The following is a 16,544-nucleotide window of genomic DNA, read 5'->3' as shown; positions in this document are numbered from 1 at the left end:
TCTGTAATGTGTTAATGTTGTTGTTGTTTACTCTGTAATGTGTCAATGTTGTTGTTTACTCTAATGTGTCAATGTTGTTGTTGTTTACTCTGTAATGTGTCAATGTTTTTGTTTACTCTGTAATGTGCCAATGTTGTTGTTTTTTTACTCTGTAATGTGTTGTTGTTGTTGTTGTTTACTCTGTAATGTGTTGGTGTGTTGTTGTTTACTCTGTGATGTGTCGGTGTTGTTGTTGTTGTTTACTCTGTAATGTGTCAATGTTGTTGTTTACTCTAATGTGTCAATGTTGTTGTTGTTGTTTACTCTGTAATGTGTCAATGTTGTTGTTGTTTACTCTGTAATGTGTCAATGTTTGTTGTTGTTTACTCTGTAATGTGTCAATGTTGTTGTTGTTTACTCTGTAATGTGTCAATGTTGTTGTTGTTTACTCTAATGTAATGTTGTTGTTTACTCTGGTGTGGTGTGTGAAGAGAAAACACATTTTCAAAACTCTAAACCGTTTTCCCCAAGGTGGTGTACCGCAAATACATGACCGTGCCCGCTCGGCGCTCCATCCCCAACGTCACCAAGAGCACAGGGGTCCAGACCTCCCCGGACCTCAGGAGCCGTTACAAGACCTTTCCCATGGAGAGGAAGAAGGGCCACAGCCACACCAAGCATGTGGAGAGAGACAAGGGCCACAGCCACACCAAGCAAGTGGAGAGAGACAAGGGCCACAACAATGGGTTTGTCATCGACGTCAAGCACTCCAGAGCTGTGGAGCGTTTTGGGGACAGGGAGCCTGCGGTGGAGGAGGAGGAGGAGGAGTACAGAGAACCAGAGCTGTGGAGCGTTTAGAGGACAGGGAGCCTGCGGTGGAGGAGGAGGAGGAGTACAGAGAACCAGAGCCTTGTTGCATACTACGGAGTGCATGGCTACGGTGGAGAAGCACTGTACAGACGACGTCCTCTACTCTGACTGTCTGATGCTCACAGACGGCCCCTCTCCCTCCAACACACCCGACTCCAACCCACAGGCCACCGACTACCAGATCTGCACCGACTACCAGATCTGCAGCATCGACTCCAACCCACAGGCCACCGACTACCAGATCTGCAGCATCGACTCCAACCCACAGGCCACCGACTACCAGATCTGCAGCATCGAATCAAACCCCTGGAAGGATTAGAACACAGGGAACTGGACTCCTCGGACCGTCCGGCCGGTAAACGGCAGCTGCTCCACTCGGAGGAGCCAGGCTCTAGCAGGACTCTGCCGGGGGACATGAGAGGGTCTTCCTCAGTCTCCAAGGTGACCGGCCCCATCTCCTGGAACTCTCTGACCCAGGTGGAGTGTCTGGAGAGCCCGACAGCACGGAGCAAACGAATGAAGGGACTGGAGCTCAATGGACTACAGTCTCAGACTCTCCCGCGGGCCGCTGGCTGCACTACTCAGGCACAGTGTCATGAACCGGCAACGTTCTCATCACAGACGTTCTCGGCCCGGACCACGGGGGAGGCGCTGGGCTGTAGGAGTAGCGGGGTCGAACCAGCGACCGTAGCGACTGCGGGGGGAGTTAACCCCGGAGGGGCCTGTAAGCAGATAGTACCAGTACTGACTCAGAAAGGGGAGGGAGGAGAGGACGTGAAATCACAGCTTCAGGCCATGGAGAACCTGATCTCCTCCAGCCAGGAGACCATCAAGGTCCTACTGGGAGTTATACAGGAGCTGGAGAAGGGAGAGGCCCACAGAGAGGGGTAAGGAGGCTTTACTATCACTATCTATCTGATGTGTGGGTCCTACAACCTACTGGGAGTTATACAGGAGAAGGGAGAGGCCGACAGAGCGGGGTAAGGAGACTTTACTATCACTATCTATCTGATGTATAGGTCCTACAACCTACTGGGAGAGGCCCACAGAGAGGGTAAGGAGACTTTACTATCACTATCTATCTGATGTATAGGTCCTACAACCTACTGGGATACAGGAGGGACAGAGAGGGTAAGGAGACTTTACTATCACTATCTATCTGATGTGTGGTCCTACAACCTACTGGGAGAGGCCCACAGAGAGGGGTAAGGAGACTTTACTATCACTATCTATCTGATGTATAGGTCCTACAACCTACTGGGAGTTATACAGGAGCTGGAGAAGGGAGAGGCCCACACAACATAGACTGGGTAGTGATGGTGATCAGGGGACTAGTTATACTAGTTAACATGAGAGACTGGGTAGTGATGGTGATCAGGGGACTAGTTATACTAGTTAACATGAGAGAATGGGTAGTGATGGTGATCAGGGGACTAGTTATACTAGTTAACTGGTTATGAGAGACTGGGTAGTGACGGTGATCAGGGACTAGTTATACTAGTTAACATGAGAGACTGGGTAGTGATGGTGATCAGGGGACTAGTTATACTAGTTAACATGTGATCTGGGTAGTGGGATCAGGGGACTAGTTATACTAGTTATACTGATTAACATGAGAGACTGGGTAGTGATGGTGATCAGGGGACTAGTTATACTAGTTAACATGAGAGACTGGGTAGTGATGGTGATCAGGGGACTAGTTATACTAGTTAACATGAGAGACTGGGTAGTGATGGTGATCACTAGTTATACTAGTTAACATGAGAGACTGGGTAGTGATGGTGATCAGGGGACTAGTTATACTAGTTAACTGGTTAACATGAGAGACTGGGTAGTGATGGTGATCAGGGGACTAGTTATACTAGTTAACATGAGAGACTGGGTAGTGATGGTGATCAGGGGACTAGTTAACATGAGAGACTGGGTAGTGATGGTGATCTAGTTATACTGCTACATGAGAGACTGGGTAGTGATGGTGATCAGGGACTAGGTATACTAGTTATACTGGTTAACATGAGAGACTGGGTAGTGATGGTGATCAGGGGACTAGGTATACTAGTTATATGGTTAACATGAGGATGGTGATCAGGGGACTTTAACATGAGAGACTGGGTAGTGATGGTGATCAGGGGACTAGTTATACTAGTTATACTGGTTAACATGAGAGACTGGGTAGTGATGGTGATCAGGGGACTAGTTATACTGGTTAACATGAGAGACTGGGTAGTGATGGTGATCAGGGGACTAGTTATACTAGTTATACTGATTAACATGAGAGACTGGGTAGTGATGGTGATCAGGGGACTAGGTATACTGGTTGTGAGACTGGGTAGTGATGGTGATCTGGGGACTAGAGTTATACTGGGTAGTGATGGTGATCAGGGGACTAGTTATACTAGTTAACATGAGAGACTGGGTAGTGATGGTGATCAGGGGACTAGTTATACTAGTTATACTGGTTAACATGAGAGACTGGGTAGTGATGGTGATCAGGGGACTAGTTATACTGGTTAACATGAGAGACTGGGTAGTGATGGTGATCAGGGGACTAGTTATACTAGTTATGAGAGACTAGTTATACTAGTTAACATGAGAGACTGGGTAGTGATGGTGATCAGGGGACTAGTTATACTAGTTAACATGAGAGACTGGGTAGTGATGGTGATCAGGGGACTAGTTATACTAGTTATACTAGTTAACATGAGAGACTGGGTAGTGATGGTGATCAGGGGACTAGTTATACTAGTTAACATGAGAGACTGGGTAGTGATGGTGATCAGGGGACTAGTTATACTAGTTAACATGAGAGACTGGGTAGTGATGGTGATCAGGGGACTAGTTATACTAGTTATACTGGTTAACATGAGAGACTGGGTAGTGATGGTGATCAGGGGACTAGTTATACTAGTTATACTGGTTAACATGAGAGACTGGGTAGTGATGGTGATCAGGGGACTAGTTATACTAGTTATACTGGTTAACATGAGAGACTGGGTAGTGATGGTGATCAGGGGACTAGTTATACTGGTTAACATGAGAGACTGGGTAGTGATGGTGATCAGGGGACTAGTTATACTAGTTAACATGAGAGACTGGGTAGTGATGGTGATCAGGGGACTAGTTATACTGGTTAACATGAGAGACTGGGTAGTGATGGTGATCTGGGGACTAGTTATACTAGTTAACATGAGAGACTGGGTAGTGATGGTGATCAGGGGACTAGTTATACTGGTTAACATGAGAGACTTAGTGATGGTGATCTGGGGACTACTTAACTGGTGAGAGACTGGGTAGTGATGGTGATCAGGGGACTAGTTATACTGGTTAACATGAGATACTGGGTAGTGATGGTGATCAGGGGACTAGTTATACTAGTTAACATGAGAGACAGGGTAGTGATGGTGATCAGGGGACTAGTTATACTAGTTAACATGAGAGACTGGGTAGTGATGGTGATCTGGGGACTAGTTATACTAGCTATACTGGTTAACATGAGAGACTGGGTAGTGATGGTGATCTGGGGACTAGTTATAATGAGAGACTGGGTAGTGACGGTGATCAGGGGACTAGTTATACTGGTTAACATGAGAGACTGGGTAGTGATGGTGATCTGGGGACTAGTTATACTAGTTAACATGTGAGACTGGGTAGTGATGTGTTGCTGTACTATTTAAGTGTAACTACTTCAGATGGTGTCCAATATCTTGTCCAACTGTCTGTATATCTGAAACGAATCAACGCTCTAGAATATACCCTCCTAGCCAATCAGCATGGAGTATTGAACTGTCTGTATATCTGAAACGAATCAACGCTCTAGAATATACCCTCCTAGCCAATCAGCATGGAGTATTGAACAACGCTGTAGTATAAGTGCGAGAGGAACCATTGAAGACCCAGCAGCATCACATTATGAATCACTCAGATATGATGAATCCTGTGGTCATGGTGTGTTTCACATACAGTAGAAAAGCCTGTGAGATGACCGTGGAATACCGGAGCTCTGATTCAGAACTACTGGACTAGTCCATCTAGGTTATATTGGTGGAGCTCTGATTCAGAACTACTAGACTAGTCCATCTAGGTTGTATTGGTGGAATACCGGAGCTCTGATTCAGAACTACTGGACTAGTCCATCTAGGTTGTATTGGTGGAATACCGGAGCTCTGATTCAGAACTACTGGACTAGTCCATCTAGGTTGTATTGGTGGAATACCGGAGCTCTGATTCAGAACTACTGGACTAGTCCATCTAGGTTGTATTGGTGGAATACCGGAGCTCTGATTCAGAACTACTGGACTAGTCCATCTAGGTTATATTGGTAGAGCTCTGATTCAGAACTACTGGACTAGTCCATCTAGGTTGTATTGGTGGAATACCGGAGCTCTGATTCAGAACTACTGGACTGGTCCATCTAGGTTGTATTGGTGGACCTCTGATTCAGAACTACTGGACTAGTCCATCTAGGTTATATTGGTGGAATACCGGAGCTCTGATTCAGAACTACTGGACTGGTCCATCTAGGTTGTATTGGTGGAATACCGGAGCTCTGATTCAGAACTAAATGGACTAGTCCATCTAGGTTGTATTGGTGGAATACCGGAGCTCTGATTCAGAACTACTGGACTAGTCCATCTAGGTTGTATTGGTGGAGCTCTGATTCAGAACTACTGGACTAGTCCATCTAGGTTGTATTGGTGGAATACCGGAGCTCTGATTCAGAACTACTGGACTGGTCCATCTAGGTTGTATTGGTGGAGCTCTGATTCAGAACTACTGGACTAGTCCATCTAGGTTGTATTGGTGGAATACCGGAGCTCTGATTCAGAACTACTGGACTAGTCCATCTAGGTTGTATTGGTGGAGCTCTGATTCAGAACTACTGGACTAGTCCATCTAGGTTGTATTGGTGGAATACCGGAGCTCTGATTCAGAACTACTGGACTAGTCCATCTAGGTTATATTGGTGGAATACCGGAGCTCTGATTCAGAACTACTGGACTAGTCCATCTAGGTTGTATTGGTAGAGCTCTGAATCAGAACTACTGGACTAGTCCATCTAGGTTGTATTGGTAGAGCTCTGAATCAGAACTACTGGACTAGTCCATCTAGGTTGTATTGGTAGAGCTCTGATTCAGAACTAAATGGACTAGTCCATCTAGGTTGTATTGGTAGAGCTCTGATTCAGAACTAAATGGACTAGTCCAACTAGGTTGTATTGGTAGTGGAGCTCTGATTCAGAACTACTGGAGCTCTGATTCAGAACTACTGGACTAGTCCATCTAGGTTGTATTGGTAGAGCTCTGATTCAGAACTACTGGACTAGTCCATCTAGGTTGTATTGGTAGAGCTCTGATTCAGAACTACTGGACTAGTCCATCTAGGTTGTATTGGTAGAGCTCTGATTCAGAACTACTGGACTAGTCCATCTAGGTTGTATTGGTAGAGCTCTGATTCAGAACTAAATGGACTAGTCCATCTAGGTTGTATTGGTAGAGCTCTGATTCAGAACTACTGGACTAGTCCATCTAGGTTGTATTAGGTTGTATTGGTAGAGCTCTGATTCAGAACTACTGGACTAGTCCATCTAGGTTGTATTGGTAGAGCTCTGATTCAGAACTAAATGGACTAGTCCATCTAGGTTGTATTGGTAGAGCTCTGATTCAGAACTAAATGGACTAGTCCAACTAGGTTGTATTGGTGGAATAGTGGAGCTCTGATTCAGAACTACTGGACTAGTCCATCTAGGTTGTATTGGTAGAGCTCTGATTCAGAACTAAATGGACTAGTCCAACTAGGTTGTATTGGTGGAATAGTGGAGCTCTGATTCAGAACTACTAGACTAGTCCATCTAGGTTGTATTGGTGGAGCTCTGATTCAGAACTAAATGGACTAGTCCAACTAGGTTGTATTGGTGGAATAGTGGAGCTCTGATTCAGAACTACTAGACTAGTCCATCTAGGTTGTATTGGTGGAATAGTGGAGCTCTGATTCAGAACTAAATGGACTAGTCCATCTAGGTTGTATTGGTGGAATAGTGGAGCTCTGATTCAGAACTACTAGACTAGTCCATCTAGGTTGTATTGGTAGAGCTCTGATTCAGAACTAAATGGACTAGTCCATCTAGGTTGTATTGGTGGAGCTCTGATTCAGAACTACTAGACTAGTCCATCTAGGTTGTATTGGTGGAGCTCTGATTCAGAACTAAATGGACTAGTCCAACTAGGTTGTATTGGTGGAATAGTGGAGCTCTGATTCAGAACTAAATGGACTAGTCCATCTAGGTTGTATCGGTAGAGCTCTGATTCAGAACTAAATGGACTGGTCCATCTAGGTTGTATTGGTGGAATAGTGGAGCTCTGATTCAGAACTACTAGACTAGTCCATCTAGGTTGTATTGGTAGAGCTCTGATTCAGAACTAAATGGACTAGTCCATCTAGGTTGTATTTATCGAAGACAATGGAACAGAACAGCAGATAAAGGGGATGTGAGGAAGTCCCCTAATAGGAGGTCTTTTTCAGCACACGTTCCCTGTCATACTGATCTTTAGAGAATAACATCCAAACAAACCCAAGGGTACTAAACGGGATGGGGGGACGACGACAACAGTCTAGCATCTATCTAGCCACTGTATCTGTCACAGAGAAGTCAGAGTACTGAATGGGCTCTTTAAAAGGAACCATATACTTCTCGGGGGGTTCTCTAGATATCAACAACAAACTGGAGCAATTCTGCTAGAGGACCAACCAATCATCTGGCTCAATTGGTCCGAAGTGGTTTGACGAGCCAGTCAGGTGATATCATGTAATCACAACAACAGGGTTAGTGTTTTATTGAGCCACTGCTTCAGATCCATCATGGCAATTCACTACAGGAAAACAAAACCCTCTCTCTTCAGTTCTTATTACCTGGCTGTCCTACAGTGCTGAGATGACAGGACAATACCGGGTGTGTGTGTGAGCGAGAGAGAGAGAGAGAGAGAGAGAAAAGAGACACTTGGGTGATGTGTGTGTGTGTGTGTGTGTGTGTGTGTGTGTGTGTGTGTGTGAGAGAGAGAGAGAAAGAGACACTTAGGTGATGTGTGTGTGTGTGTGTGTGTGTGTGTGTGTGTGTGTGTGAGTGTGTGTGTGACAGAGACACTTAGGTGGTGTGTGTGTGTGTGTGTGTGTGTGTGTGTGTGTGTGTGAGAGAGAGAGAAAAGAGACACTTAGGTGATGTGTGTGTGTGTGTGTGTGTGTGTGTGTGTGTGTGTGTGTGTGTGTGTGTGTGTGTGTGTGTGTGTGTGTGTGTGTGTGTGTGTGTGTGACACAACAATTGGCTGCAGTCCAGGAAGGTGATTAAAACAAACAAATCTCCTCCCAAAACGACTTAATTACTTCCCTTAGCAGGAGATGACTAGCTAGATACAGAGCTAGACAGGCTCTGCATGTTAGTGGCAGCTCTGTGTGTGTGTGTGTGTCTCTCTCGCTCTCTGTGTGTGTGTGTGTGTGTGTGTGTGTGTGTGTGTGTGTGTGTGTCTGTGTGTGTGTGAGAGAAGCGTGCTCCTCAGCCTTAAGTGTCCCTCATTAGCTTCTGAGATGGAGCGATCAGATAAGACACTCGAGGAAGGTGTCGTCACGTGTATTTGTAAAGCAGAGGTCCTCTGAGTTGGTGTCAGGTACGGTCTGAATAAGGAGGAAGTGGTCGTAGCTGAGCAAGGAGAGGTCCTCTGAGTTGGTGCCAGGTACGGGCGGAATAAGGAGGAAGTAGTCGTAGCTGAGCAAGCAGAGGGACGTCCTTTACACCTGAGCTAAAGGCAGTTGACCCTCGTGCTTAGCAGGATGTCCTGGAAGAACCATTACCTTATCATTAACCTTCATAGATACATTATCTCCAGCAGTAATATGAGGAAGCAGTTAGTCCACTCGACACTGAAAGTGAGGGACGTGACATCGCCACGAGCCGCAAGATGAACCTCAGATACGACGACAATAGTAAAAAAATAAAAATTAAATTAGAAGTCTCATTATTTAACGAGGCTGGTCAGTTAAGAACAAATTCATATTTATAATGACGGCCTACCCCCGGCCAAACCCTAACCCGGACGACACTGGGCGTGGGACTCCCAATCACGGCCCGGTTGTGATACAGCCTGGATTCGAACCAGGGTGTCTGTAGTGACGCCTCTAGCACTGAGATGCAGTGTATTAGACCGCTGTGATATGGCCTGGATTCGAACCAGGGTGTCTGTAGTGACGCCTCTAGCACTGAGATGCAGTGTATTAGACCGCTGTGATACGGCCTGGATTCGAACCAGGGTGTCTGTAGTGACGCCTCTAGCACTGAGATGCAGTGTATTAGACCACTGTGATACGGCCTGGATTCGAACCAAGGTGTCTGTAGTAACGCCTCTAGCACTGAGATGCAGTGTATTAGACCGCTGTGATACGGCCTGGATTCGAACCAGGGTGTCTGTAGTAACGCCTCTAGCACTGAGATGCAGTGTATTAGACCGCGGTGATACGGCCTGGATTCGAACCAGGGTGTCTGTAGTGACGCCTCTAGCACTGAGATGCAGTGTATTAGACCGCTGTGATACGGCCTGGATTCGAACCAGGGTGTCTGTAGTAACGCCTCTAGCACTGAGATGCTGTGATACGGCCTGGATTCGAACCAGGGTGTCTGTAGTAACGCCTCTAGCACTGAGATGCAGTGTATTAGACCGCTGTGATACGGCCTGGATTCGAACCAGGGTGTCTGTAGTAACGCCTCTAGCACTGAGATGCAGTGATACGGCCTGGATTCGAACCAGGGTGTCTGTAGTAACGCCTCTAGCACTGAGATGCAGTGTATTAGACCGCTGTGATACGGCCTGGATTCGAACCAGGGTGTCTGTAGTGACGCCTCTAGCACTGAGATGCAGTGTATTAGACCGCTGTGATACGGCCTGGATTCGAACCAGGGTGTCTGTAGTAACGCCTCTAGCACTGAGATGCAGTGTATTAGACCGCTGTGATACGGCCTGGATTCGAACCAGGGTGTCTGTAGTAACGCCTCTAGCACTGAGATGCAGTGTATTAGACCGCTGTGATACGGCCTGGATTCGAACCAGGGTGTCTGTAGTAACGCCTCTAGCACTGAGATGCAGTGTATTAGACCGCGGTGATACGGCCTGGATTCAAACCAGGGTGTCTGTAGTGACGCCTCTAGCACTGAGATGCAGTGTATTAGACCGCTGTGATACGGCCTGGATTCGAACCAAGGTGTCTGTAGTAACGCCTCTAGCACTGAGATGCAGTGTATTAGACCGCTGTGATACGGCCTGGATTCGAACCAGGGTGTCTGTAGTGACGCCTCTAGCACTGAGATGCAGTGTATTAGACCGCTGTGATACGGCCTGGATTCGAACCAGGGTGTCTGTAGTGACGCCTCTAGCACTGAGATGCAGTGTATTAGACCGCTGTGATACGGCCTGGATTCGAACCAGGGTGTCTGTAGTAACGCCTCTAGCACTGAGATGCAGTGTATTAGACCGTGTGTGATACGGCCTGGATTCGAACCAGGGTGTCTGTAGTGACGCCTCTAGCACTGAGATGCAGTGTATTAGACCGCTGTGATACGGCCTGGATTCGAACCAGGGTGTCTGTAGTGACGCCTCTAGCACTGAGATGCAGTGTATTAGACCGCTGTGATACGGCCTGGATTCGAACCAAGGTGTCTGTAGTAACGCCTCTAGCACTGAGATGCAGTGTATTAGACCGTGGTGATACGGCCTGGATTCGAACCAGGGTGTCTGTAGTGACGCCTCTAGCACTGAGATGCAGTGTATTAGACCGTGGTGATACGGCCTGGATTCGAACCAGGGTGTCTGTAGTGACGCCTCTAGCACTGAGATGCAGTGTATTAGACCGCTGTGATACGGCCTGGATTCGAACCAGGGTGTCTGTAGTAACGCCTCTAGCACTGAGATGCTGTGATACTAGCCACTGAGATGCACTGAGATGCAGTGACGGCCTGGATTCGAACCAGGGTGTCTGTAGTAACGCCTCTAGCACTGAGATGCAGTGTATTAGACCGCTGTGATACGGCCTGGATTCGAACCAGGGTGTCTGTAGTGACGCCTCTAGCACTGAGATGCTGTGATACGGCCTGGATTCGAACCAGGGTGTCTGTAGTGTGCACTGAGATGCTGTACGGCCTGGATTCGAACCAGGGTGTCTGTAGTAACGCCTCTAGCACTGAGATGCAGTGTATTAGACCGCTGTGATACGGCCTGGATTCGAACCAGGGTGTCTGTAGTGACGCCTCTAGCACTGAGATGCTGTGATACGGCCTGGATTCGAACCAGGGTGTCTGTAGTAACGCCTCTAGCACTGAGATGCAGTGTATTAGACCGCTGTGATACGGCCTGGATTCGAACCAGGGTGTCTGTAGTGACGCCTCTAGCACTGAGATGCTGTGATACGGCCTGGATTCGAACCAGGGTGTCTGTAGTAACGCCTCTAGCACTGAGATGCAGTGTATTAGACCGCTGCGCCACTCGGGAGCCATGAAGACCTCGACACTTGACTATTTCATATGACTCATGTAGCAGTAGTATCTAGTACAACGTAGTAACTATAGCCTGGCTTTCATTCACTGGCAGAAGTAGTGAAATAAATAACTCCCCTCAACATATTCTGAACATTACATGATACTAGGACCAACAACATGGATTCAAAATGGCTTCCCAAGTTTCATCATTGTATGTTTTGGGTATTAACGGGAAAATATGGCCGTTATTTCGATGTCTTGAAACGTTTCTGTTTTGGATGATGAGGTTTAAAAAAATCCGGACAACGACTATGGTTAGGCTCTCTCATGTGCTGCGGTAAACTGTTATATGACATTGTAGAATACATTGAGTAATGTAAACCTACATTGAGTTGTAAACGTACATTGAGTAATGTATGTTGAGTAATGTAAACCTACATTGAGTTGTAAACCTACATTGAGTTGTAAACCTACATTGAGTTGTAAACCTACATTGAGTAATGTAAACCTACATTGAGTTGTAAACCTACATTGAGTTGTAAACCTACATTGAGTAATGTAAACCTACATTGAGTTGTAAACCTACATTGAGTTGTAAACCTACATTGAGTAATGTAAACCTACATTGAGTTGTAAACCTACATTGAGTAATGTAAACCTACATTGAGTTGTAAACCTACATTGAGTTGTAAACCTACATTGAGTTGTAAACCTACATTGAGTTGTAAACCTACATTGAGTAATGTAAACCTACATTGAGTTGTAAACGTACATTGAGTAATGTAAACCTACATTGAGTTGTAAACGTACATTGAGTAATGTAAACCTACATTGAGTAATGTAAACCTACATTGAGTTGTAAACGTACATTGAGTAATGTAAACCTACATTGAGTAATGTAAACCTACATTGAGTTGTAAACCTACATTGAGTTGTAAACCTACATTGAGTTGTAAACCTACATTGAGTTGTAAACCTACATTGAGTTGTAAACCTACATTGAGTAATGTAAACCTACATTGAGTAATGTAAACCTACATTGAGTTGTAAACCTACATTGAGTTGTAAACCTACATTGAGTTGTAAACGTACATTGAGTTGTAAACGTACATTGAGTAATGTAAACCTACATTGAGTTGTAAACGTACATTGAGTAATGTAAACCTACATTGAGTAATGTAAACCTACATTGAGTTGTAAACGTACATTGAGTAATGTAAACCTACATTGAGTAATGTAAACCTACATTGAGTTGTAAACCTACATTGAGTTGTAAACCTACATTGAGTTGTAAACCTACATTGAGTTGTAAACCTACATTGAGTTGTAAACCTACATTGAGTAATGTAAACCTACATTGAGTTGTAAACCTACATTGAGTAATGTAAACCTACATTGAGTTGTAAACCTACATTGAGTTGTAAACCTACATTGAGTTGTAAACCTACATTGAGTTGTAAACCTACATTGAGTTGTAAACCTACATTGAGTTGTAAACGTACATTGAGTAATGTAAACCTACATTGAGTTGTAAACCTACATTGAGTAATGTAAACCTACATTGAGTTGTAAACCTACATTGAGTTGTAAACCTACATTGAGTTGTAAACCTATTGAGTTGTAAACATTGAGTTGTAAACCTACATTGAGTTGTAAACCTACATTGAGTTGTAAACGTACATTGAGTAATGTAAACCTACATTGAGTTGTAAACCTACATTGAGTTGTAAACCTACATTGAGTAATGTAAACCTACATTGAGTAATGTAAACCTACATTGAGTTGTAAACCTACATTGAGTTGTAAACCTACATTGAGTTGTAAACCTACATTGAGTTGTAAACCTACATTGAGTTGTAAACTACATTGAGTTGTAAACGTACATTGAGTTGTAAACCTACATTGAGTTGTAAACCTATTGAGTAATGTAAACCTATTGAGTTGTAAACCTACATTGAGTAATGTAAACCTACATTGAGTTGTAAACCTACATTGAGTTGTAAACCTACATTGAGTTGTAAACCTACATTGAGTTGTAAACCTACATTGAGTTGTAAACCTACATTGAGTTGTAAACCTACATTGAGTTGTAAACCTACATTGAGTTGTAAACCTACATTGAGTTGTAAACCTACATTGAGTTGTAAACCTACATTGAGTTGTAAACCTACATTGAGTTGTAAACCTACATTGAGTAATGTAAACCTACATTGAGTTGTAAACCTACATTGAGTTGTAAACCTACATTGAGTTGTAAACCTACATTGAGTTGTAAACCTACATTGAGTTGTAAACGTACATTGAGTTGTAAACCTACATTGAGTTGTAAACCTACATTGAGTTGTAAACGTACATTGAGTAATGTAAAAATGTACATTGAGTTGTAAACCTACATTGAGTTGTAAACCTACATTGAGTAATGTAAACCTACATTGAGTAATGTAAACCTACATTGAGTTGTAAACCTACATTGAGTTGTAAACCTACATTGAGTTGTAAACCTACATTGAGTTGTAAACGTAAAACAGTGAGTTGTAAACCTATGATTGAGTTGTAAACCTAGTATTGAGTTGTAAACGTACATTGAGTAATGTAAACCTACATTGAGTTGTAAACCTGATAAAACATTGAGTTGTAAACCTACATTGAGTAATGTAAACCTACATTGAGTTGTAAACCTACATTGAGTTGTAAACCTGGGAGGCATTGAGTTGTAAACGTACATTGAGTTGTAAACCTACATTGAGTTGTAAACCTACATTGAGTTGTAAACGTTACATTGAGTAATGTAAACCTACATTGAGTTGTAAACCTACATTGAGTTGTAAACGTACATTGAGTTGTAAAACCTACATTGAGTTGTAAACCTACATTGAGTTGTAAACCTACATTGAGTTGTAAACCTACATTGAGTTGTAAACCTACATTGAGTAATGTAAACGTCTGATACAGAGTCGAACAGCTGGTAGAATGTGGATAGACTGTCTTGTCCAATGGGGTTTTTAAATCACAGCAGATAGATTGTTTTTTCTTCTCCACAACCCCAAAGCAGAGATTCTAATGTTTGTGTAAAACAGCTACGAGAACACAGTCCCGCTCTGTCAGAAATGTCAGCAGTCAAACAGTAACAGCCCAGGGCTGTTAGGTAGAAAACACGTTACATCTCCGCACATGATAAAACAGCATGGCAGTAACATCCATTCCTCATGTAGTCAATGTGTCAAATAAAACAGTAGAGAAACTTAGTCTGAGACGTGATTACACATGATAAAACAGTAGAGAAACTGGGAGGCCATGATTACGTGATGTGATAAAACAGAAGAAACTGTTCTGATAAAACAGTAGAAAAAGGCCATGATTACACATGATAAAACAGTAGAGAAACTGGGAGGCCATGATTACACATGATAAAACAGTAGAGAAACTGGGAGGCCATGATTACACATGATAAAACAGTAGAGAAACTGGGAGGCCATGATTACACATGATAAAACAGTAGAGAAACATGATTACACATGATAAAACAGTAGAGAAACTGGGAGGCCATGATTACACATGATAAAACAGTAGAGAAACTGGGAGGCCATGATTACACATGATAAAACAGTAGAGAAACTGGGAGGCCATGATTACACATGAAACAAATGGAACATGTATATTTCACAGACAACGACATGTCAGAAGCAAGGGAGAGAGAAAGTGACGAGGCCGAGACATTGACAGTGTTTCTCCTAAAGGAGAAAAGAGACAAGGTACACTATATATACAGCAGTATGGGAACGCCCCTTGAAATGAGTCGATTCGGCTACTTCAGCCATAACCGTGGGTGACAGGTGTATAAAATTGAGCACACAGCCATGTAATCTCCATAGACAAACATTGTCAATAGAATGGCCGTACTGAAGAGCTCAGTGACTTTCAACGTGGCAACGTCATAGGATACCACCTTTCCAACAAGTCAGTTCGTCGAATTTCTACCCGGTCAACTGTAAGTGCTGTTATTGTGAAGAGATAACGTCTAGGAGCAACAACGGCTCAGACGTGAAGTGGTAGGCCACACAAGCTCACAGAACGCGACTGCCCGAGTGCTCAAACGCACCGTGCGTAAAAATCGTTTGTCCTCGGTTTCAACACTCACTACCGAGTTCCAAACTGCCTCTGGAAGCAACGTCAGCACAATAACTGTTTGTCGGGAGCTTCATGAAATGTGTTTCCATGGCCGAGCAGCCGCACACAAGCCTAAGATCACCATGCTCAATGCCAAGCCTAAGAGCAACGCCAACCGTCGGCTGGAGTGGTGTAAAGCTCGCCACCATTGGACTCTGGAACAGTGGAAACGCATTCTTAGTTCCAATGAAGGGAAATCTTAATGCCACAGCATGAAATTACATTATAGATGATTCTGTTCTTCCAAATTTGTGGCAACAGTTTGGGGAAGGCCCTTTCCTATTTCGGCACTCGGGAGATATGTGTGTGTATATGTAGATGTGTATATGTGTATATATGCCTGCCTGCCTGCCTGCCTGCCTGTGTGCGCGTGTGTGTGTGTGTATATATATATATATGTATATATATATATCTGTGTGTGTGTGTGTGAACGCTACCTGCCACAATGCGTAGTGCCAACTGTAAAGTTTGGCGGAGGATTAATAATGTTCTGGGGCTGTTTTTTCTGGTTTGGGCCCCTTATTTCCAGTGAAGGGAAATCTTAACGCTACAGCATACAATGACCTTCTAGATGATTCCGTTCTTCCAACGTTGTGGCAGCAGTTTGGGAAGGCCCTTTCCTGTTTCAGCATGACAATGCCCCGTGCACAAAGCGAGGTCCATACAGAAATGGTTTGTTGAGATCTGTGTGTAAGAACTTGACTGGCCTGCACAGAGCCCTGACCTCAACCCTATCAAACACCTTTGGGCCTAATCTCCCAACATCAGTGCCCCAGACCTCACTAATGCTCTTGTGGCTGAATGGAAGCAAGTCCCTGCAGCAATGTTCCAACATCTAGTGGAAAGCCTTCCCAGAAGAGTGGAGGCTGTTATAGCAGCAATGTTCCAACATCTAGTGGAAAGCCTTCCCAGAAGAGTGGAGGCTGTTATAGCAGCAATGTTCCAACATCTAGTGGAAAGCCTTCCCAGAAGAGTGGAGGCTGTTATAGCGGCAATGTTCCAACATCTAGTGGAAAGC

At 44.3% G+C, this 16,544-nt stretch overlaps 1 protein-coding gene across 1 annotated transcript in view; it reads left to right on the top strand.

Moving 5' to 3' along the window:
* The window catches only part of LOC121844497 (inhibitory synaptic factor 2A-like), a 56,433-nt gene that overhangs the window by 1,537 nt on the left and 38,352 nt on the right, over positions 1 to 16,544 (top strand). The window contains exons 3-4 of the mRNA XM_042314656.1: positions 511 to 806; positions 975 to 1,736. Coding sequence (XP_042170590.1) covers positions 511 to 806; positions 975 to 1,736 — 1,058 coding nt within the window. The remainder of the gene's footprint in view (positions 1 to 510; positions 807 to 974; positions 1,737 to 16,544) is intronic.

This window comes from Oncorhynchus tshawytscha, unplaced genomic scaffold (genome assembly GCF_018296145.1).
Source record: "Oncorhynchus tshawytscha isolate Ot180627B unplaced genomic scaffold, Otsh_v2.0 Un_contig_2471_pilon_pilon, whole genome shotgun sequence".
In the NCBI taxonomy this organism is placed as follows: Eukaryota; Metazoa; Chordata; class Actinopteri; order Salmoniformes; family Salmonidae; genus Oncorhynchus; species Oncorhynchus tshawytscha.
The sequence above is the reverse complement of the archived record's forward strand: the minus strand, read 5'-3'. Positions and strand labels throughout refer to the sequence as shown.